This window comes from Phoca vitulina, unplaced genomic scaffold, assembly GCF_004348235.1.
Source record: "Phoca vitulina isolate PV1807 unplaced genomic scaffold, GSC_HSeal_1.0 scaffold3, whole genome shotgun sequence".
Taxonomy (NCBI): Eukaryota; Metazoa; Chordata; class Mammalia; order Carnivora; family Phocidae; genus Phoca; species Phoca vitulina.
This window is the reverse complement of record NW_022589706.1, coordinates 34,380,942-34,406,179: the sequence shown is the minus strand read 5'-3', so window position 1 is coordinate 34,406,179 and position 25,238 is coordinate 34,380,942. Positions and strand designations below refer to the sequence as shown.

General features: G+C 38.6%; 1 protein-coding gene across 1 annotated transcript in view; it reads right to left on the bottom strand.

Annotated features, from left to right (window-relative positions):
* The window catches only part of ATP10D (ATPase phospholipid transporting 10D (putative)), a 98,955-nt gene that overhangs the window by 60,779 nt on the left and 12,938 nt on the right, over positions 1 to 25,238 (bottom strand). Inside the window, exons 2-4 of the mRNA XM_032400307.1 lie at positions 12,922 to 13,248; positions 10,428 to 10,622; positions 339 to 543 (exon numbers count right to left, since the gene is read on the bottom strand). Coding sequence (XP_032256198.1) covers positions 339 to 543; positions 10,428 to 10,622; positions 12,922 to 13,211 — 690 coding nt within the window. The 5' untranslated portion in view covers positions 13,212 to 13,248. The remainder of the gene's footprint in view (positions 1 to 338; positions 544 to 10,427; positions 10,623 to 12,921; positions 13,249 to 25,238) is intronic.

Sequence of the window (25,238 nt, the reverse complement as noted above, 5' to 3'; positions counted from 1 at the left end):
ATCTCAAAAGGTCTGGGTATAGATGCAATTACAGATTCTAGGAACAGAAGGTGATTATTTCCATTGCAAAATAACTCTCCAAATTGCAAAATAATTCCATTTCCTTTAATTCAGTTCCAAAAAATACAGGATTGCCAGACTAAAATGTGTGAACTTCAAAGTCATTATATCCTATTATCTATAAAAAAACTTCCACAGAGAGCTGGAAATGGATTAAGTCCTCTGGGATTCTATTTTGTAATAGTAAAAATGAATTTAAAAATCTCTTTATATGTACCTGTGAAAATCTTCTGAAAAGAAAATGTTAATAAGTCACCAACTGAGAACACATTAGTTACCTGCTCTGCATATCCTCGAACCACCTGCCTCTGTTTTAAATTGCTCTCTCCATCAAGACCAGAAGTCTCAATGTGACAGATTCCATCTGGATCAGTAGAAAAGAGTAAGACCATGTCTGCAGGAATAACCTCATTACAGGAAAGGCGAATAAAGTCCCCAACAGCAACATCTTTCCAGCACTGGTCGACATATCTTTTCTCTTTCCTAACATTGGGGGGAAACAAAAGTATAAAGAGAGTATGAAGACAGAAACATATATAATCTTATTTTTTCAGTTTTGTGTATAATTTAAAGCATGTTTAAAGCCTTAGGGTGAATTTTAATCCATTAAATGTTAAAAGGGAAGCCAGAGAAAACCTAAATTCCAGAATTTGTTTCACCTGAAAATTGAGTTACTGAGCTAATAAAACATATTTCTCAGCTCCTTTGTCCTTTGAGGTTTTGAACTATTATGCTGTTTGAGGTGTAACTGGAATAAAATGAACATTTGCTGGGTTTATTCACGTACAACACAATCCCTGGGTACTGCTCTGTTGTCAGGTATCAAGGATCCAGAAATGCACAAGACACATCTACTCTCACAGTGCTTCCTGTCTGATAGGATGAATTAAAGAAAACACCAAAGAAGTAAAATAAAAATAAAATGAGGGGCGCCTGGCTGGCTCATATGGTTGGGTGTCTGTCTGCCTTTGGCTCAGGTCATGATCTCCCGGTCCTCGAATCGAGCCCCGCATCGGGCTCCTGGCTGGCTCAGCAGGGAGTCTGCTTCTCCCTCTCCCTCTGCCTCTCCCCCTGCTTGTGTGCTCTCTCTGTCTCTGTCTCTCTCTCTTAAATGAATAAATGAAATCTTAAAATTTTTTTTAAAAAATGAAATAAAATGAATACTCAACATTTCAAAAATTATTATACTACTTATTAACACCTCTAATTATCACTTAATAGAAATACTGGTAAGACAGTCCTGAGTCTGCCTCAGCTAATCACTAGAAAGAAGGATGGAAAACATTAACCCTTTTCAAAAGTGTAGTTTCCCCCCATATATATTCATTTTAAGGAAAGATAGATCATTTGAAGTTGTCTTGCCTTAAATACCCTGCTTTATGTTAAAGTTTTTGCCATACTTCTCATGCCTTTTCCTACTAACCTGCATGAATTATGCTTCAGAAAGCATTTCCCTTAGAGTAGAATGAGGAAATCTGTATCACAGAACATCATATCAACTGGTTAAACAGCATTTCATATACAATGTCACCAACCAATATTAGGAAGGTTGTCCTATTCCCTTATTGCCTACCAAATAACCATAAAGAACTGGTATTTGTCACAAAAATACACTTATTTCAAAAGTAAAGATTTATTTCCAATTACATTTATAGAGCTAAATATTCACACTCATTGTCAAAGATGCCTGGGAGATAGCTATATTCTAAATTATACATCAGATTAAATAGAAATGCCACCTTAGGGCAAAACTTGTATACTTTCTGCTCTACAGAATTATATCCGTTATTTCAAGAAATATTTAGCTTAAAGGGCTATCTAAGAAATACATTTTCAGGGCTTATTTTCCCAAAATATCTAATGCACCAGGTTGAATCCAACTAAAGGAAATGCTTGATTACCTAAAGAGTTGGTTAGTTCACAGAGAAAGGCAAATCAATGATTTTGTCCTTACCATTCTTTTTCCTAGTGTTTGTGCACACCCGTTCACTCTTCGTGGAAGTAAGAGAGAACATCCGAAAACATAGGTATGGGTCATATTTCAAAGGTTCAGTCCTAGAAGTCTAGGAGTAGTGATTTCATTCCATAGAAAATGGGGAGTCACAAGGTTCACCAGAAGAAGAAGGATGGGATACTACTTCTATTTACTAACCCCTGCGACAGAGTAACGGATAGACTTTGGGTGTCAAGCTAGTTTGGTGTAGGAATGGCCAAAAAAACCAATGTAAAGTTATTGAAATAATTCAGGAGAAGAATGAAGATGGTCAGAAGGCAGCAGCAACAGGGATAAATAGAAGATTAATTCAAGACATATTTGGGTTTTTTGACTTAACTACATGTTTTAGGACTTACTACACCATATTTTATGACTGAACTACATGTAAAGGAGTTACCAAGCATGACTCTACAGTCTCTAACTTGTATGATGGGATGATGAATGGTGCCTTTCACCACATCTCAAATTTTCGATCAACTGGTTGCATGAGAGGGCAGATAATAAACTCAGATTGGAAAGTTTTTATCTGAAGCGGGATGTGAAACCGAGGATGTGCAGCAATTTGAGGGTTCTGATCCTATGCTCATGGGTACAGATATAAATGTGGAAGTCCTAGGAACATAGAGGGCAGGTGACACCAGTAAGGACATGAGATTCCTTAGGGAAGGAGACTTCAAGGTAATAAAGAAGTGGAAGGAGACCCCAGAGAAAGTAATATCAGAGAAATCTAGAGAGAAGGAAACTTCAAAAAGGGAGTAATCCTAGTGAAGCAGCAAAGGGGCCAAGCCTATGGTATTCAGTGATTAGGATGTCTGTTGACTATGGAAAATGCTGATAGAGTGAAATTGTTGCTGGGAGTATGAATAAGGAAGTGAGACCTCCATGAACCAGAGAGGGACTGGAAGTTGAAGAAGTAGAATATTTCATGATGTTTAGCTATGAAAGGAAATAAGGGGTAAAAGCAGCCACTGCAATGAAAGGTAAGTCAAAGGACAAAGGATGAGAGTAATTGGACATGAACATGAGATGTAGGAAAGGAGTCCATGGAACAGGCAAGGTAGAAGACAGAGCACTGAGTGGGGGATGCTGGTGGAAGCTATAAAGAAACAAGGAATGGGATTAACAACACAGAGGAAAGGATTCCTATCACAATAAAGGGAGTTGCCTCTTCATCTAAGGTCAGAAGTTGTTGAAAATGTGAATGATGCACGAAGGAATGGGGGGTACACAATTCATGTTTCATGGCCTCTACTTTTTCTGTTAGGAAAGCTACAAGGAAAATTTGCTAAGAATTTGTAAAGATAGGAAGAGAAGACAGACTTGACTCTTAGGGTTAGGAATTTTATTTTTCTTTCAAACATAAGAAGTAGGATTCCTCTAAAGGACAAGTTTATTTATTCTACATTGGAACAAAATTTAAATGAAGCCAATTTCATAATTAACTTCATTTTTCCCTATTTGGAGTATACACCAGGATTTCAAAAAAATACCTAATTTGCCCAACAGCTAGCTAGTTCAGGTCAATAAACATCTACGGACCTTAATTTATGCCAGTTACACGTTAGGTGCTAAAAATACACAAATGGTTAATAAATGGTCACCACCCTATACAAGTTATGGTTGAAATTAGAAAAAGAGACACAAACAGTACTTTCATAAGAGAGAGGTATGCATGCCCAGGTTACTATGGGAGCCAATAGTTGGGGTTAGCCCTGGAGGAGGTGAGTCTTGATGGATGACCAAGAGTGACTCAGGTGAAGAAAGGTGGGACAGTGTATCAGTCAGGGTACAAAGACATAGGGAAAGAGAGAGCTCGTGTGTAAAAGCAACTGCAAGCCAGTGACAATGCTCACTCTGCCACATTTAACTAGCTCTGAAGATTTCTCATTGTGGTAGACTCAAAATGAGACTATATTTCCTTACCCAACAAAGAATTAAAGCTAGTGAAAGGACCTTCTTCTCCCACAGCCGGAATGTTCAGCTAGAATTTCGTGCATCTACTTGGTTATATGTGCTTCTGAACTACTCTCATTGGACAGAACATTGCTCTCACAATTCCTCCTTCAGGCAAACTTCTAGACCCATTTCGTTTCTTTAAGAGTTCAAGATCACACATCTTTGCTACATAAGCCTTGGGAAACACTGGGAAGGACACACTGGACTACTAACTGTGATTCCACTGGAGTGGGAGGAAGGGGAGAGGTAAGAAGGAAGGGTGGAGAATGTAAACTTCTACTTCTTGCTTCAACAAATTTAAAGAGAGAAAGATGAGAGTTATGAACAAACTTTTCTCTTTGACTTTAGCATTTTCCCATAAAATCCTAAAAAAATTTATAATAAGCAAATAATGAATAATCATTGCATACAACAGCAAAGATTTATCAGATGCTCTATATTCACCAGCTGATTTAATTTTTGTATCAATGTTATGTGGTTGGTCCTATAAATGAACTATGATCCCTGCCCCCCTGCCTTTATAAATAAGAAAAACTGGTTTTGGCAAATTAAGTAACTTGCTCAAAGTCACACAGCTCCTAAGTGGTCCTGGGATTTAAAACAAGGCTGGTAGCTCCAGAGCCCATCTCTCAAGAAGCAGACTTTACTCCAGCTATAATAGTCACTTCCTGATGACCACCAAGTAAAAAATGTTTTAGTTGTATATTAGAAAGTGAATTTGAAGAACCATCACTTTTGAAAACATCACACAAAAGGTTGATTACCTTAGAAGGCCACTGATATTTAGTCTTATTTTAAGAAGCATGAAATTCTATGAATTTACGAGATTCATGAATTTATGAGATAGTCCTAAAATGTTAACATTAGCCAGTTATTTTGAAACTCCTAAAATCAACACAGTGATTTTTAAAGATCAGAAAATAACGTAGGGTCCTGGAGGGAAGGCATTGTATCTATTTTTTTTTAATCTACTTTCCCTTTAAATCTCAATCTCTCAGTGCCTACAACACAGTAAGGCACTCAAATTTGTTAAGTGATTAATAGTTTTGTTTTCAACACACCTCTATTATCCTTGAAACAAAACTTAAAACCTTATAAACGGCTGTTATTTGAAAGGCAATATTGAGAAAGTTAGGTTTTCCATAATAGCTCATTCCAACTTAATTGAGGTATAATAAAGTTTAAATGTTTAATTTCTAGATTAGTGTTTGTTATTTCCCAAGATACTTGCCCAAAGATAAGCACCATGTGAAAGACCACATATTACAAATAAGAATCAAATTATCTGCACAGAAATGTTAATACGCTTCTTCCAAAAGCTTGCACAATCTAATGGCTTCATACTTTCACCTTAATTTTATTGAGGAATAATTTGTTTTCTAAAGTGATGTCTTTGCATTTCATAGGAATTTAAGTTAGCCTATTTAAATCGACAAGGCATGGTCTTATAACCTACCTTTATTTCTTTATATCCTTATAATTTGTTCCAAGAACAATTTGGGGGGAGAAAGGTATTATTTCTTCTGCAATACCAAACAAAAGCAAATTACATAAAATAACAGATAAAAGGACAAAGTTACCAGATTCTATTATGAAATGCAATCATAAAGTGGTATCTTGGATAGACCTTAAACAATTGAATAGAAAATTGCACCTTATCTTTAAGTTTATATGCAAATCATCTAAAATAGATCTGGACTATGTCCAAAAGGACACCTGAGAAAAAAATTATACCAGGTCTCCCACTATGCAATTTTAATACTTATAAAATCATGCAGTGTCCGAAAGAGTTCTCAAATGTTGATTAAATAACTTGATAATGTGGCAAACTCCAGCTAATAGTTATTACTAACCTACGAAAATCATCACAGTGGCTAACCTTTACTTAGCACTTAGAAAGGGCTAGGTTCTATTGATTACTGTTTTATTACTATTATATTCAAAACGAAGAGAACTGGGGTTTAGCTAGCTTATGCAATTTGCCCAAAGCTAAATATAGCTAATAACTGAGAAAATCAGGATTAGAACTTATTTAGAACTTAGAAAAGCAAACAAACACACATTATCAACTTTAAAGTAGCACTAAAAGTCAACAATCATTTATAGACAAGAACCTATATTTAAAAATACATATAAGAAGCATTCTTCCCATTTGCTAAATTTGGTATTGCTGAGTAATTTTTAAATTGTTCAAAATCTGGACTTTGTTCATCATAGAATCATTCTAAAATACTATTTCCTACAACTATTTTTTGAGGGTAAGACTCTATCAATAACACCTCTCTATCCCTGGCATATGATAAGACATAAATGTCATCAAATGATTCAGAGCAGTATTTTAGTAGAATACTCATGACTTTAAAATGAAAACCATGAGCTTTTCCTATTATTTTTAGTTTTCTACATAATACATGAGTTTTTCTGGTTAGCTTTAGATCAGATATGAGTATAAGAAAAAAAACAGACCAAATTTTTCCTTATCTAAGTACAAGTCATATCATCCTACAAAGGAGGGAAAAAATAGTTAGTTTTGTTTCTGGATCTTTAAAATGGATGTTGAGAAAGTCACTGAAGAATTCTAATAATGAACAGAATTCAGAATCCTTCAGGTTTCAGCTTAAGTATCACTTTATGTGAGCAGCTTGCCCTAACCATTTCCTCTGTGGCTCACATAAAATGGAAGACAATTCTACTATCAGGATAAGCCTTTGAGTTATTTTTCTCCCTAAAGTAAACAAAACAAAAATTACATCATCTAGTTGAACTCTTGGTCAGTCAAAAGAGCCTTAAATTTGTTCAAAATATACTTTTTATTAGAAAACTAGCCTTTTGAACCTAAATGTCTTTTGTTCAGACTTGGTAACTAGAATAGAATAGAATCTCTAGTCTGACCAATTTAGAACTACAATCTTAGGAACTTAGAGTTTAAACGAGAACACTAAAGTCAATCCAAGAAATGTATCAAATACTCTGAGATGTCAGAAGAAAGAGTGGCAGCATCTGTCTAAGGGAACCTGTCAAGTCAGCTCAGAGGCTGAAGGAAGTGCTTGCCTACTTCTGGGCTCAAAGCTCAGTCTTCTAGCTCTTCACATTTTCTCCCTTGGGGATTTAAGTCAAACTCCTCACTTCAAAATCACCTCTAAACAGACTGATGACTTCAAAATTTCTTACAATAGCCTTTCCGTCTGACCAGAACTCCTGTAGCATGTTCCTATTTGCCCGCGGGGCATTTCCACTGCATGCCTGTCTTGCTATCATTTCCAGTTCATCCTACCTGAGGTGAATTTAATGCTCCCTCTTTCTATTGGTGGTACTTTTATCCTCCAAAGCTCAAAAATCACAAAAGTTCACCAAATTTAATTGGGTTCTTCTTCACAGTATCTCTTCTATGAACCCCTTCCTGTACCTTGCCATCTACTCCCAGTAATGCCCTGGACTGATTAGCAGAGGCTGATTTACCCTCTTTGTAGAGCCTATTCCCAGGACTCGAGTGGACCAATATTCCTCAAGCACAGCTTTCACCACATTCCTTCTCTGCTCAAAAGATGGAAACGAGCAAAGGGTGGGGGTGTGGGGGGAAAGAGAGACAGACACACATGCAAACCAAGAAACAGACTCTTAACTCTAGAGAACATGCTGGTTACCAGAGAGGAGGGTGGGGGATGGGTGAAATCAGTGTTAGGAATCAAGAAGTGCACTTGTGATGAGCACTGGGTGATGTATGGAAGTGTTCAATCACTATACTGTACAACTGAAATTAATTATTACACTGTATGTTAACTAACTGGAATTTAAATAAAAACTTAAAAAAAAAAGATGGATTCTGTAGAGGCTGCTTTTAGATAACAGGCTTGAGTGATGGAAACTTGACCCAGGCAAAAGGGCCCACAGTGACCCCCCCGGCTGAACACAGACGGCCCATCAGGCGACCCACCTCAAAATATCCATAAGCCTTAACTGAGCAATGGGCTACTTACAACCAGGTACGATTACCAAAAAGGGGAGACATTCCCTATGTCGTCAGACCTTCTCACCTTCCCCCTTTAAAAACAGCCCCCACCCGCTGCCTCATGGCAGACAGTCTCCTCTGCTGTCCTGCCCGCGGCTCCCTTCTGGTGTGTTCAATAAGCTGCTATCGCCTTTGTTCTGCCTCAGGTGAATTCTTTCACTGCCCCCACACCATGTATGCTTCCAAATGATCATCGCCCCACATTTGGGGGCCCCTGTCCGATTGGAGAGACACTGCAGATTCTCTACCACTGAAGGAAAATATCTCTGATGGTTAATTTCGAGTGTCAGCTTCACGAGGGATGCCCAGACGCTGGTTAAACGTTACTTCCGTGTGTGTCTGTGAAAGTGTTTCTGGGAGAAATTAGCCTTCAAGTTGAACTGAAGAGACGGTCCTCCCCAGTGTGGGTGGGTATCATCCAATCCCTTGAGAAGAAAAAGGCAGAGTAAAGTTGAATTTCCTCTCTGCCTTCCTAAGGCTTGAGCTGGGACACTGATCTCCTGACCTCAGCATCCCTGGTTCTCAGGCCTTCAGACTTGGATGGGAATCTACACCATCAGCTCTGTGGCTCTCGGGCCTTCAAACCACACTGCTGGCCTTCCCGAGACTCCAGCTTGCCGGTACTGGGGCTTCATAGCCTCCATTATCACGTGAGCCAATTCCTGATAATAAATCTCATTCCTATAGGTTCTATTTTTCTGGACAACCCTGATTAATACACCATTCAAGGAGTAGCCTGGTGTTGGAAGTCCCTCCACAGGAGGCCTCAAACTCCCTCTCTTTTCATTTCTCATTACTGCTCCTAGAGCTGGTTTCCCCCTCAGGCCAAGTCAATATACGCAGCATCCCCAGAACACTCCACAAGCCTTCCTAACCTCAATATGGGGGGGTGGGGGAGAGGTGACATCATAAACTTGTTTGTAAAGCAGTTAACATATTAGATTCAGAATTTCACACATCTGTTCTAATGATGACTTTTTAAAAAGTAGATATATTTCTCATGAAAGGGAACACCGGACAATTAATATTCCAAACTTCGTTAATTTTCATTTTCATAAAAGTATGAAAAGTGAAAATTTCATTTTCATAAAGACATGGGAAGTGTTTGCAGTGCAATATTAGGCTAAACAATTAGAATAAAAATATATGGAGTATAATCTTTATTTTGTAAAACATACACACAATGCACACAGGACTTAAAGGAAGATACGGCAGTGTTATAATTAGTTGTCTCTGGATACTAGGATCACATGTATAATTTGTAAATGTAGATTTACAATATACAGCACAGTTCCAAACTCACCTTTACAGACTATTCTTAGCTACACAGTCTTTCTGTTTAATAAATACTGAAGATACAGGTCTCCGTGACAGCAAATATGCTTCAGAAAAGACCTCCTATTATGAATGCTTTCTGTTGCTGCAATGGGGTGAGTTTTATAAGCCTCTAGCCTTGTGTACAAAAAAAGAACACTCTTCCCCATTTTTCAGTATCCCCTTCCTCCATTGGTAGCTCTTATCTTTTTCTTCATATCCCATCTTGTTTTTCATATCCATTCATATTTTTCATATCCCATCCTCTTTTTAATCCCAAATTGTAACATCCAGGATTAAAAACTATCTGCTAGCTTTCCTTCTTATGAAGTTTAATTCTTTCCGTTCCACTTATACATAAATTATAGAAGCTTTTGCTTTATCAACTCCTGGATTGACGATGGCTTATATAGATCTTTCTTGACTTATGAAAGGGTTAAATCCCAATAATCTTATTGCAAGTTGAAAATATTATAGGTGGAAATGCATGTAATACACCTAACCTACGGAACATCATAGCTTAGCCTACCCTAACTTAAACGTGCTCAGAATGCTTACATAAGCCTACACTTGGGTAAAATCATCTAACACAAAACCTATTTTTATAATAAAGTGTTGAAAATCTCATGTAAATTACTGACTACTGTACTGAAAGTGAAAAAAACAGACTGGCTCTATGGGTACAAAATTATTCATTGTTTACCCTCGTGATCACCGGGCTGACTCGGAATGAGGTTCCCTGCTGCGGCCCAGCATCATGAGAATATCTTACCATATGCTAGCCCAGGAAAAGGTCAAAATTCAAATTCTGAAGTAAGGTTTCCACTGAATGATTACTGCCTTTGAAACACTGTAAAGTCAAAGAATCCTAAATCAGACCATCGTAAATCAGGACCATCTATACATTTTGGTTCTGCTAGGACACCTGAATTAAATTCACTACAGGTCCTTAATAAATATTAGTTGAAAACATCACCACCACCAGCATCACCAAAAAGGGTCCTGATCACATCTAAGGGGGAAGAAAGTAACATTCTGCATGTTTCTAAATGACACATGTATATTCCCTAGCCCAGCTCCTGTTACACTTACCTACTGTAAACTTTAGTTACTAAATTGTTGATCTGTTTGTCAATTTTATATTTGCGGTAATCTTCCAAACCATCTTTTATTGCAATAATTGTCAGGACCACCACGAGAGGTAGCATTGTAATTTCCTTTTGGAAGGCTTCTACCAAAGGCACCCAGTTCAAGACAGCTAGAAACAGGAAATATAAATTGGCAGCCCTGCAATCCAAACACACACAAGGAAGGGTTAACAAATCACATAAAAGCCTAAAGCAAAAGGAACAAAAATATCTCAGGGCATTTTCCTATGTTTCCCTTAGTCGATTTTCGATGCTACAGAACAGAGAACTAGCCAAACCTGACATATCTGAACAACTGTCACTCCTGTAGATATCCAGCTCATGGCTTTACTGTAATAAATGAGGTATTCTTTATTAAATATATGATAGTCAATATGTGTATGACAGTCTTGAGTTGTGAAAACATAAGAAGCATCACAGAAAACACTACTTTCTTTTTAAAAGCTCAAAAGAGGGGCGCCTGGGTGGCTCAGTCATTAAGCATTTGCCTTCAGCTCAGGTCATGATCCCAGAGTCCTGAGATCGAGCCCCACATCGGGCTCCCTGCTCCGTGGGAAGCCTGCTTCTCCCTCTCCTACTCCCCCTGCTTGTGTTCCCTCTCTTGCTGTGTCTCTCTCTATCAAATAAATAAATTAAAAAAAAATCTTTAATAAATAAAAAATAAATAAAAGCTCAAAAAATTTAGAGGAAATTCAATGTTAACACATTGTAGAAATAAATTTTTCAAAACCCCAACTCTCTAGCCTTCAGAAGTTAATTTGCATGTCCAAACATTAGATTCAAACAAGGCTCAAGATAAATAGAGATGCCTGGGAGGTTTTTTTTCCCCTTGAAACCAACCCTTCTATTTCAGCTTTTATGAGATTCATTTCTTCAGGAACTTCTTCCACTTCTTTATTTTATATATTCAAATACTCCTCCACTGGCCCCTAAGGTAAATTCAAGTAGCCCATTTCCTTAAAAGAAACAGAATCTCAATCCTGCATAGCCCCTCAAGTTTTTATCACATATTTTCCTCATTAACCATTAAACTTCTCAAAATTAATTTACCCCCATTTCTCCTTCCTCACCTCCAACTCCTTGTATTCTGAAAATTCTTACTTAACCTTTTTTGCTACTTTTTGGCCTCAATTATTTCCATGTGGACTGTATCCAAACCAACAGCACTGACCCTGAACGCTGTTCAAGTTTCAGATTCTAATTCATAAAAGACAGAATCACCCATAGCATGTAAAGCCATTAATTCAGCAAATTCACATCTATATTTTAAACGTACCCATCATTCAGTAAATGTATATGGAACCTATATACAGTGAATAATGAGAATGAATATATGCAGAATGAATAATGAATGTTGAGAATCTGTGTATTCACATTAGCATCTCAAACTCAACATTTATAAAAACCAAATCATCTAGCCAAGTTTTTTTTTATTCCTGTCTTTACTTTTTCTGCTAATCCTCCTGGTCATTCTCAGCTCAATATGTTCATACCATCTTTTTACTTAATTCCCTGCATCTAATCCATAATATCTGTAATAATCCTTCTTTTCATTCCCACATTTTTCTAAGCTCAGGTCTTACCACTCGCCAGGGTATATATAGCATCTCCCTAAACGTTCTCTCTGCCTTTGCTTTGTTTCTAATTGCGCCAGGCAGAGGGCTCTACTTTCCAGACCTCAAGCAATGTATGCTACTGCCTTTCTGCTTTTACGTATCATACTCCTTCCCCCATCTGAAAGGTGCTTTGCCGACACCTCTGCCTTGAAAATCTCACCAGCTCTCCATAATTAAGTTCAAATGCCCTTTCCTCTTCTCTTGCTCCATTATTTCTCTTCTGAGGCTTCTATCCTACTTGTTAGCACTTTGTAACACTCATCACATCCGCTGTCTTTTCATTGTATACACATCTTGTTTCCCTTGCTAAAAGCAAACTCCATTAGGAAAGGAGCACCATTTAGATATGTATTTCCTTCAATGCCTAAACTCATAGGAGAGCTTCAATAAATACATATTAAACTGAACTATATGTCGTTGCTTCACCTAGTGAAGACCTCTATTTCCCCATATCATCAAGTAAGAAAAAGCTCAAATTAAAACTCAGCATGGTCTAATGGAAAGAACATGGAAGCAAGAGTGAAAAGACTCAAGGCTATAGGGTCAGCTCATAATCACTGGCACGACATTGGGTAAACCAGTGTTAACAAACTTTGTTTCCTAATCTATAATATGAAAATAACAATATCTTCTCTGGTCAAGAGAAAGCATCTTACCACTTGTAAAGTGCTATGTGAACATAAGGGCTCATCATTTCACAACAAACTCTACTAGAATTGTCAAAGAAAATGTCCCAAGTCTTAGCTTAGGTAACATATAATGTTACAGAAATGAAAAATCTTATGTTAACTAGAATAACAAAGAACATGTTAAGACTTTTACCTGTGAAATTGTTCAAATAAATTTCTTGGCACAAAATTTAGAAGTGTGTACTTTGTTGTCCGTATTCGGTTATTCACGTAGGTGCCAGAGTACTTTTCATACTCATCCTTGAAGGGCCAGAGGTGGGGAACAACAACCCGGTGCTTTCCTGCCAGTTTGGGAGTCTGTGAGGACTTGCCCCCGCAGACAAGCAGAGAGGAATAGCTGTATGACCTCTCATCCTCGTCCCTGTTTCTACCGCCCATCAGCCGTTGCCAGTGATACCTGGCCCATTGTAGACACTCAGTCATGCCCAAAATGCGGTGAGATCCAGGATACGCAGGTGATCTGGCAAAACAAACAAAAACCCACTAAAACACTCCTCATAAGCCTCTGGAAAGTCTTAAAGGATAGTAAAGGTAGTAAAATTAGAATTTTTTTCCACATCAAATAAATATATGACCAATGGTTCAATGGGTATAAAGTACTACTACTCTTTGGAACTAGTAAATGGGAGAAAGTAAAACTAGTCTTTGGAACTCCGTTTTAGCCAAATTTTTTATTAAATAAAGCATACACCTTCTGCCTCAAGAGCCAACCATCTGACCATTTAAGCAACAGGAGACAGCACCTAAAGGCCACCCTATAATTTGAAGCAAACAATCTGGGTTTAATGTGCACGTCTCTTAATTTATCTGATAATTAGTTTTCTCATCTTTGAAATGGGAGCGCCACACACGTGAGGCAATTTATGTAAGGATTTAATGAGTAACATGTAAATTATCCAGCATAAAGCCTGATGCAGAATAAGCAGTCAATAAAATCCATTCTGTGAAGATTACAAAAATGCCCACAAATTCTTTCCATCGCTGTATGTACAACCCTTCATCCATCAAGTGATGGAACCCAAGCACTCAGGGTCTAAGTGGGGTGATAGGCATGTAAATATATAAATGCAATCCCAGGGATAAAACGTTGTTTGAGGGGACACCTGGGTGGCTCAGTAGGTTAAGCGTCTGCCTTCAGCTCAGGTCATGATTCCAGGGTCCTGGGATCGAGTCCCGCATCGGGCTCCTTGCTCAGCCTGCTTCTCCCTCTATCTGCAGCTCCCCCTGCTTGTGCTCTCTCTCTCTGACAAATAAAATCTTTAAAAAACAAAAAACACTGTTTGAGACACTGACGTAGTTTGGGCAAATTATTTAAGCTGGCTTCCTTCCTAAACTTCATTCGAAGTTTACAACATGTCTACTTATTATTTTCTCTAAAATGTTATATTAATCAGAAATTAATAGTTTACCCCTAAGCACATAAAATTGTATCCAGCTTTCATGGATCTGAAATCATAGATCATTACCTACCTGAAGATCTGGTCCAATTACATTCTAGTAATTCTAGTGAGTCAATATTTTTAATAATCCATTCTTCTAGCACACTTATTTACTATACATTGGTCCTTAAGCAATCCAACTGATTACAGTTACGCAGCATCACTTTATCACTGTATTTTAGAAAATAAGTTGAATTACAAGTAATAATCTAAAAATCCATCATATCTTTAAAAAGTATATGATCTAAAGCAAAATAATAAAAACAAGTAAGAGCAGAAAGTCCTTTTAATGGGAAGAATACAATAGCCTCCAAGTATGTGTATCTGTGTCTGGATATTGAACCCACAACATAGATAACCTCTATTACCATTGAGAGAAAATATTCATAAAGTCAGTCTTATCAGTTTTTTTTTAAGATTTTATTTATTCATTTGACAGAGAGAGAGAGAGCATGAGTGGTGGGGACAGGCAGAGGGAGAGGGAGAAGCAAACTCCCCACTGAGCAAGGAGCCCACTGTGGGGCTCGATGCCAGGACCCGGAGATCATGACCTGAACCAAAGGCAGATGCTTAACCATCTGAGCCACCCAGGCAACCCAGTCTTATCAGTTTTACATTAATAATGGAAATGAGAAAAAAACAAAACAAAACAAACTTCTATCCATATCAGGTCTCTGTCCTTTGGAGTTTGCACTCTAAAATATGTGTTCATAAAGAGTTAAATCAGTAAACATTGGCCAAAATAATTCTATCTTTTCAACATAATTTTTTAAAAGCCCACATATGAAGTAATATGAAAAGTCTGGTTTTCACTTCAGTGTATAAAAATAGCTTCTTAACCTAAAGCTAGTAATGACAGTTTGAGTTATTAAAGTAGTTCATAACATATCCAGAATCTCCCCCAGAATAAGGATGTAAGAAAGTGCTTTATAACTGAATCAGTAGATAATGTAAAAATACTGAACAAATCATGCATTTCACCCCATGCACATCAGGGGACCTAAGACAAACCTCATGTTCTTCAGAGGGTTGAAATTTTATAGTATTTCTAGAAACTTTAAGTTTTCATTTCCAATTAAATTCTCAGTAAGACATAGGAGTGTGTATCCCTCTGGTGTCCACAATCTCAACAATAATATAGATTCTACTTAAATTTTTAAATTTCAAAGTATAATTTCTTGAGAATGCAAACAGAAATAATTAAACAAATACGACATGTGGGAGGTATTAACTTTTGGTAATTTATGGCGTATCTAACAAATAACCCCACCCTCCCTAGTGGTGGTTCAGAAAAACAAACAGCTTTTCATTCCAAGGATCTATTCCAGAACCTTCTCTCTCCCCACTCACTCAGTTCCAAAGAGACAAATCTATGACTGAAGAACATTTCATTTGCCAAAGTATCCCCACATCCACCATCCTCTGTGCCTCTTCAATGTCCTGAAACTTTTGTTAGGTGCTCTACTTACTCACATATTGTCTTCCCTCTTCCCCCCCTTTCTTATTCCCAAGAAATTTTAGTGAGGATAGAATTGGGGCTGGCTTATTGCCCTCTTCAGCCATCAACTCTCTGTCCTTCTCTCCAAGGCCAGGCAGCTCATATCTTCCAATGCCTTCCCCTCAGCACTGCCATTCTCTCCTGAAAAGTGATGACTGGACCAAAGGACTGATCTACACAAGACAGAGAGGTTGTTAGTATTTTCACGGGATTGAAGAAAAAAGACCAAATGTGGAGGTAATTGGCAAAAATCCTTTCAAATTTCCAGGTTAGAATTTAAACCATTTTATATTGAGCAGCAATGGCCAAGGATCTACTTAGTCATTCTAGTTCAAGCATTTTCAAAATGTGTCTGAATGCACCGAATTGGTTTCAAGGTTTACTAATACATTGCTATACACACTTTGGAAAGACACTGTGTGTGGTTGCACATGTGCTGAAAGCCTACAAGGAAATGAACAGATCCACTTTCAGCTCCTGTTCTGGTAGAAAGGCTGGGGAAAACAGCAGCTGGACTAGAATGTTCAGGCAGGGCAACACTTTTCCCACCACAGCCAGGAGCAAGGAGCCTTTTAATCCTTCTCCATCTACTCCCAGCAAAGCTAAAAATGTATTAATATGTAGAGAAGGCTCTGGTATTAATAATGCTCACATAAATATTCATCAAAATTTAAGATATGAAAGGAAAGCAGATCACAGTCATACCTCATTAAGAATCAGCATGAAGCATTATATTTTAAAGCTCAGACTTTACAGAGTATTTAACCTAGAGGTCACAAGCCAGTGGCCCTTAAGCAAAATTCTACTCAATGATATATCTTGTATCATGATGTTGGCAAACACATTGTAGTAATTTTTTTTTTTAATATAGGACTGATTTTTAAAATAGAGATAAATTCACATAAAATTTTGATATTTAGTTTCTCTTAAAAAAAAAAAAAACCACCACAGAATATTGGGCATTTATTTTCACATGGTAACAAATGTGAGAAGCCTTTTTACTATAGCCCCTGACCTAACCCTTCATTTTCCAGTTCACCTATTTTAACTGAGTAAATGAGCACTCCGTTTACCACTTTTTGAGAAACCAGATTCTTCCTGCTCTATAGACTCTGGCTCGAATATTAGTTGTATCACTTATTAGGTATGTGACCTATGTAATTAACCTCTGCACCTCAGCTAGCTAATGAAAAAAATGAGACACCATGAAGAGTCATGGGGCACACCAAAGACAGCGTTCATTCTCTCCCCCACTCTCCTCTTTGGCAATTTCTCAGGTCATACAGAAGTCAAGGTTGGTAACCCTATAAATTGGGCTGAGGTCCAAACTTTCAATATATTGCTTCTCAAATTAAATAAAGTTGTCCAACTCTAAGTAAATGCGCAGTTGAATATATCTGTTGATACATGGAAAGTAACCAGCATTAAGTAGGATACAAATAGAAGACCAATCACAAAAGACAGACATGACATAAAATGACCTTCACACCAGCTGACCTCATCCTCAACCATTCTCTCTGAAATTCACCCCAACTATGTTCATGAACAAACTGTATTCCACTTGTCTGGTATTTTCTAAGCTTCCCTCAATAACAGTCCCCTAGGCCCCTCCCCTGGAGATCCTGATTAAGAGGATCTAGAATGGGGCCCATGAATGTGGAATTTAATTAGTACCCAGGTGACTTATCAAGAAGGTTGCAAAGCACAGCTTATACCCTGCATCTCTGCAAATGCTGCTTTCTGGAAGGCTGATCAATCCTATCACCCACTCACCACACCAGCCCCTATTCATCCTTTGGACTGTTGTAGCTTGGCCATGGGGTTGGGGGGGAATTGAGGAGGATCCACACAGGAGATACAGTAAAGCATTCCCTGCTCTGCTCCCATTATGATCCTGAGCTTGGCTCGGTCACTGCACTTGTTTCAGTGTTCAGCGGGTGGCTTTGTTCTTCAAAGTCAAGGAACACATCTCATTGCTTTCCAAACTCCCCACCAGAGTCTAATGCTTGGCCAAAGTTAGGTCGTCAACAAATGACTGTTGATCATTGACTTTTATAGAAAAGAGGTAGCATGCGGAAAGGACACAAAACACCCCATTTCCTCTTTCATGATTCAGCCTGGCTTTCCTTCCATTAGAAGAAGGAGTAACAAGATCTAAGTTTGAGAAAACAGAAGTAGTCAGCTTGTGACTGCATTCCTTCCACCTTTATTAATAGAAGGAATCTGCTTCTCCAAGCCTGAAAGACTCCTACAGAAAACCACTGTTTTCTTTCCTATTGGATTTATAAGACCAGTAAGCAATACAGTAGTGATTAAGAGCATAGACTCTGAAGTCTGACTCCGACATCAATTCCTGGCACCTCCATTTGCCACCTAACCTCGATCAAAGGGTTGTTGTGAGGATTAAGCGAGTTAATATATGTAAAGCCCTTAGAATAGTGTGTGAACCATAGTCCCATGCTAAATAAAGTTAACAAATATGGTGATTATCTGGAAAATGTTCTCTCAATTAGAGTATTTACTCATAAATATTGAGAATTTGTATGCACAGTATTGACCCTCACAACTATATCCAAGTACTTATCTATATTTAATTTCTTAAACTGTATATAACTCACACTCAGCTTTAGCAACTCTGCTTTCCGTTTAACTGGAGAGTCTGCCAGGCAACCAATCACCTGAGGATAGCAATACCTTCTAGTCAATTGTTCCCAGGGGTAAACAGAGCAACCTAGTAGACAAAACTCTGATGAACAACTTAGTATGAAGCATTGTAGGATTTTTCAAGATCATCATTCACAATTCTAAGATTTAGCCCACTCCATAAAGAGCTGATTTATCATGGGGTTCTGCTACCACACAAAATGGTCCCACACTTCATTTGACCTAATACTCTGCCACTGATTGGAACACTGCCTTCAGAATTAACAGCATTTAAAAAAAAAAAAAAACAACACACACACAAAGAACCAAATGCTTAGAGTTCAATTATCATCACTTAAAACCAAAAAGAATTTTCAGATCTAGATACTTTACTCCTGAATGAGCTACTGTCCTTAAAGGTAGGGAGGTTTAGTATTTCATTAAAAAAGGAAAAAACCTACAGTTTATACCTAGGTTTCATTGAAGTCTCCATTCCTAACTTCATTTTTAGTTTAAGAGTAAACTACTACTTGTGAAAATTTGGATTATAACAAACTTGCTGCTGGTTAGTGATGGAAAAATACCATTAAAGATTAACTATATGAAAAGGCCTGCATGTTCCTGGGCTGAGCATGGAAACTTAAAGCCCAACATTACCCAGATACGCACTGTCAAAAAACACCTGACTCTGGACACTCTGCTTTAACTAACATTAGCATTTTACCTAGAATTTTAAAAATTAATCAGGAAGATAGCACCAGTTAGTGGTATTGTCAGCTGTGAGGAATGTGGAACCTGCCAGTTTGCAAGATTCTGGAACATAAGCCCACTGCCTTTTCAAATTCTTAGGCTGGAAGAGGGGCCACATGAGCACACAAGGGTACACAGGTCACTAACCAAGGGCTATCTTAGTGGACCACAGCTCCAGAGGCTTAGGCTCTACTTCTTACTGCACTGTTGAATCCACAACTGGCCTGGCCTGGATTTGCTTCACATAATAACACAAACTGCCTGGATGTATGTTCACATCCATTTGCAAGAACGTGGATAAAAGTATAGAATAATTCACACAAGGCCATGAATATTGGTTATGGTAAGAATACAAAGGGAGTAAAAAATGAACCTTTCTTTGTCTTTGTCACAATGAAGATATATTGATAATTTTCAAAAAATAAAGTTTTTGAAGGAAGAATCTGTAATTAATAGCTACGAAACAGCCTAATGTTGCTCTAAGCATTAAGTCTGCATGATGCTACATGATCCAATATTCCATTCAAGCTAAAAAAAACCCCATGAAGTTCTAAAATCTACAAGAGATCAATTTGAGTCACAAAATCAATTAAGGCCAGAAATAAAGAAATATAAACAAAGTACTGCTTATGAAATATGTACTGGGGCGCCTGGGTGGCTCAGTCAGTTAAGCATCCAACTCTTGATTTGGGCTCAGGTCATGATGTCAGCGTCCTAAGATTGAGCCCTGCATCAGGCTCTGCACTGGGCATGGAGTCTGCTAAATATTCTCACTCTCTTCCTCTCCCTCTGCTCCACCTCCCGCACGTTCTCAATAAATAAATAAATAAATAAATAAATAAATAAATAACACTTCTATAATGATTACTGTTAATGAAATACGCTCCCCATGTCATTTATGACTTCCATTTTTTAGAGTAAGAAACAAAAGGTCAAAGGTTTTATAACTCAAGGCATGCAATGTTTTACTCCAAAGTCATGCTTTTCTAACTGTACAATACTACTTCTATAGGAAATTCAAAATCAAATAGATCATTTAAAACTACATTATTTCTAATTAGTGTACATTTTTTTCTAGAAGATATTAAGAATCAAAATCCTTCAACAACAGAGTGTACCTAAAATAACATATCACACTATGTTCCTTCTTGAACACAAATGTACTTGTAAGCAAACAGTTCTCAAAAACCCTGTTTCCCTTAATGAATACTTAATGAAAAGTTTGTAGCAAGGCAGATAACCAAAGGTAAATATGGGGTAATGAATTCCCTGGGGCCCAGTTAGTATTAAAAATGTCTGAGGTCATCACCAACCAACAAATAACTTGAAATATACACATGAGCTCACTTGTCTGAAAGAGAAAAACATTCTTATGTACAGTCATTTCAAGATGCTGTTTGTAGCTGTCAAACTCCAGCATGCATTAGAGTATCCTGAGCCATACCCCTGACTTTCTGATTCCGCAGGTCTGGGGTGGGGGCTCAAGAATTTGCATGTCTAGGGGCCCCTGGGTGGCTCAGTCGGTTGGGCGCCTGCCTTCAGCTCAGGTCATGACCTGGGTGTCCTCTCCCTGCTTGGCAGGGATCCTGCTTCTCCCTCTCCCCCACTGCTCATGCCTGCTCTCTCTCAAATAAATAAAATCTTAAAAAAAAAAAAGAAAGAATTTGCATGTCTAACACAGTTCCAGGTAGTGCTGCAGCTGCTGTTCCTGAACCATACTTTGAGAACCACTACTCTATGCTAAATCACTTTATTTCAAAATGTACAGTTGAAATTAAGAGTGAACAGTTTATTAGGTATCCCTCCTGTCACTGGCAAGCCCATCTCCTCCGAGTGTATATACCAAGGCCGTGTACCGATGACTTGACAGCCCATGCAAGCAGATGCTCTCATCCAAGGCTAGAATTAACTAAAATTGTGAAGGTCTAATTTACACAAAAATTCCCCAGAGGCTGGGGACGAGGCCTGCAGGACGGATTCTGTCTACGGATTTAATACCATGATGGTCAGCTTCAGCCAACATTTCCAAAAGCTCAGCAAGGGAGAACAATAGGTCTTGGCCTTGACAGACTTCCAATCTTCTTCTCAACCAAGATGAGAAAACCCTAACAAAATATCAAAGTTGTTATATGCTCGAGACCTTGGAAGAAAGACAAGTTATCTAGCAGGGTCAGTAAAAAAAATACAGAGTCATTTTATAGCTATAGGTTTCCGAGAATAAAATAGGCACTGTTTCACAGTAGACTCAAGACAAGAAAGTCTCCTTGACCTAGATGTCTCAGGTAGCTCTCCCTGAGGCAACAGTGAGCCCTGATAAAATCTGGGTTTATTCCACTCTGGGTCATCTCTGACTTACTTGTCCAACTCTCTATAAGAGGCTTATTGCCCTCAAGGAGACCAATTCCTTATCTGACTGGTAATAACGATGGCAAAATGATGCATCATTTGATATCTTTGCTGGTTTCTTGGTTGCATCAGGTGCCAAAGGGGCACACTGGCATAGTTCCTTTAGTAACTATTCTCTTGTGAACTAAAAGGAGAAAGACTTTTCATCACCCCACATAATCTTTGGAAAAAATACGAACAGTTATAGATGTATTTAACAGGGTTTGGTGATGACAAGGGTCAATTTATTTAGTGGGAAAACTAGATCTTGAATAACAAAGTCTCATAATCCTCAGTGCTCTCCAGTGGGTGGGAGGAATCGGATTTGCCAAATAAAGTCATCTCGGAGTTCTGTGTGCTCTTTAATAGTTTCTATTAATTGAACTTCTTGAACTAAATCCCCAGTAGAAGTACACAGTCTTTATTTTTATTTATTTATTTATTTTTAAAGATTTTATTTATTTATTTGACAGAGAGAGAGACAGTGAGAGAGGGAACACAAGCAGGGGGAGTGGGAGAGGGAGAAGCAGGCTTCCCGCTGGGCAGGGAGCCCGATGTGGGGCTCGATCCCAGGACCCTGGAATCATGACCTGAGCCGAAGGCAGACGCTTAACGACTGAGCCACCCAGGCGCCCCGAAGTACATAGTCTTTATTTTAGATGCATGCAAAAGCCAAAACACTGAACTGAAGTAATTACTTTTGATAACTGCTGATCATTATCATGGGAGGAGGTGCTATATAGGTATATAAAAAACCAATTCATAGTATCTTTCATTTTTACCACTAACGAAGAACTCGTTGTGATAGTTTTGTCATTCTTAGGGCCCTAAATGGGGAAAGGTCAACTCGACTCAAGCACATAACCCTTATGCATCTTTAGAAAAGACTGCTTAAACCAAGTTCACTCAGTCCCAGTTCATTCAACATGACCTGAAAACCAGACACTGTGGCTGATGCTGGGGAGACAGAAACAAAAGGTACTGTTCTACATCACAGAAGCAGCCTCTCGCCAAGACCCAGGGGAGGAAGCCTCCACAGCAGCGAGTGATGTGTTTGATAGCATTGCAGTTGAAGAGTCAAATCTGAATTTTCAAATGCAACATGTTTATTTTGAAAGAAGAGAGACGTATAAAATAGGAGTGTGGTACCTAGATGCCTGGTTTTATACTGGGAAGAGTTACCCATCCTTAATGTTTCCAAACACATTAAATATAAAGACATCTTCAATCCTCTCATGTGAGAATAAAACATATACATACACACATTCAGACACTGAAAGCTTTACCATCTGTCTTCTTCAATGTATCTCAGCTTTCCCTTGAAAAGGACCACACATCCGAATGAGTTACCTTTTGCTGATGCTTAGGCTTCCAACTGGTTTAAGCTAGCAAAAAGGCAGGGAAAATGGTGCCTGTAGTTGTATGCATATTTCTCTGTTACTGAGTACTAAAAAAAGCTCACCCATAACTCATGGTGAGTTCCCAGTATGTCTCTATTCTTAAAGCTGAAAAACCACATACGAAACTGTTAATGATAACAATCTTTAATACTGTGCTTTGACATTGGTGATTCTAATAGTACTCCTAAAATATATGTCATTGAAGTGACAGAATAGCATGTTTTTGAGATTTGATTATTCAACACTAATAAAATATTCATCCAATAAACCTAAGATCGTAACAATATCAACCATTTATAAAGACAAGCTGAGTTCTGTGTTGGGGATAAATATGTGATAACTTTAATCTTTACAACAAAGTACATATTATTATCCCCATTTAGGGTTGAAAACACTGAGGCTCAGAGTGATTGAGAAACTCACCCAAGGGACACAGCTTGGTGAGTGGCTGGTTACGCCAGCCTAATGCAAATATCTCCGATGGAATGAGAGTCCCTGTGGCTATTAGAGCTCTAGCAAAGGACACAAACACTTGAGCAGTAAGCTTGCAGAAGCCACATAGCCTCTGGCAGCCTACCAAAGAACACAAGGATTACAAGAAAGAGGACTAGTATAAAAAATGTGAAATTATGTTATTTAAGGCAAAAAGAACTAAAGACATACTTCATTTGAAGAACTAAAGTTAACAAATCAGGGGCGCCTGGGTGGCTCAGTCGGTTGGGTGTCTGCCTTTGGCCGAGGTCATGACCCCAGGCTCCTGGGATCGAGCCCCATGTCAGGCTCTGCTCAGCAGAGGGCCTGCTTCTCCTTCTCCCTCTGCCCCACGCTAGTGATTGCTCTCTCTCTCTCTAGTGCTCTCACTCTCTCAAATAAATAAATAAAATCTTTAAAAAAAATAAAGTTAACTAATCAAATATTTGTATTTAATTTAAAAATACTCATTTGATGCATTCAATAGAAAGCTCTTTACATGTATTTGACACATGGTTCAGTACACACAAATAAAAGTTGCTTTTAAATGATTCATTTTGAACCTGACTTCAGTACCATCTGACCCCACAGGGACCTGTAAGCAACTAAACCATGATCCTTCACTGCCCCCCTTCATGCATGGCCTTAGTTCCCTTTATTCAGTTTCAATTTTATGGTCAACCCTGTTATCACTTCTGTATATATTCTCTCTACCCCTTAGCTCTGCTCTCCTTTCTTGGCAAAACTCTTACCCTAGTTGTATTCAAACCAGTTATATCTAAATCCGTATTATAGTCTGTTGTAGTACCTACAGGTGGAAAGTACCTGGGGAGAAACATAATGTCCCTGATCAATGTCACTTTCAATCACTAAGCATGAATCAGGAACTGGCCACACATGCTGGCTGCAAGCAGCATTTCCACTCTCATCGTCTTTCCACTTTCACAGACAAGTATTTCACACCTTCTGCTCTCACTTGCCCTATCTCCCCCTCCTGACTCTTCCTGCTGATGACCCTGTTTCTACTGTACTGAGAAAACCAAAGCCATCAAACCAGAACTTCTACAGGTTCCCCCATGTAACTGTCCTCCAGCTCAGACCTCCTCCCAAAACTCCAGACTCATGTATCTGACTGCCAACGAGGCAGCCTATCGCTAGATGGTAACATGGACAGAACTGTGCTCCTCCCCCAAAACCTGCTTCCGCCACAGATCAGCCCTATCAGGTGATGGCCGTTCTACCCTTCCAGATCCTCAGTCACAAAGCCTCTGATTCATCCCGGGGTCCTGTCCTTTCCTCAAAACCCATATATGGGCGCCTGGGTGGTTCAGCCAGTCAAGTGTCTGACTCTTGATTTTGGCTCAAGTCATGATCTCGGGTCATGAGATCGAGCCCCGAGTCAGGCTCTGTGCTCAGCTTGGAGTCCGCTTAAGGTTCTCTCCTCTCCCTCTGCTCCCCCACCCCCTGCTCATGCTTGCTCTCTCCCTCAAAACAAACATATAGTCAGTCAGCAAATTCTCTTGGCTCTTCCTTTAAAATATATCCAGAATCTCACCACTTGGAATCACCTCTACCACTACCACCTAGTCCAGTTAAAACCCAAGTTACATCCTGAATTTTTCACAATTTAAAACTCTCTAGAGGTTCTCATCTTAATTATGAAAACAGCTGTCAGTGTCACCTGCGTCTGCCTCCCAAAGTGCTCTCTGATCTACTCCTCCTCCCTTCCTTCAGTCTCCACTACTCAGTCTACTACTCCTCCCCCGCTTCAGGCTACTCCCTCCAGCTTCCCCCCAGCAATCCCTGCTCTCCTTCCCAGTTTTATTTTCCAAAGAACTTTTGCTCACTTTCTAACATCATAAAA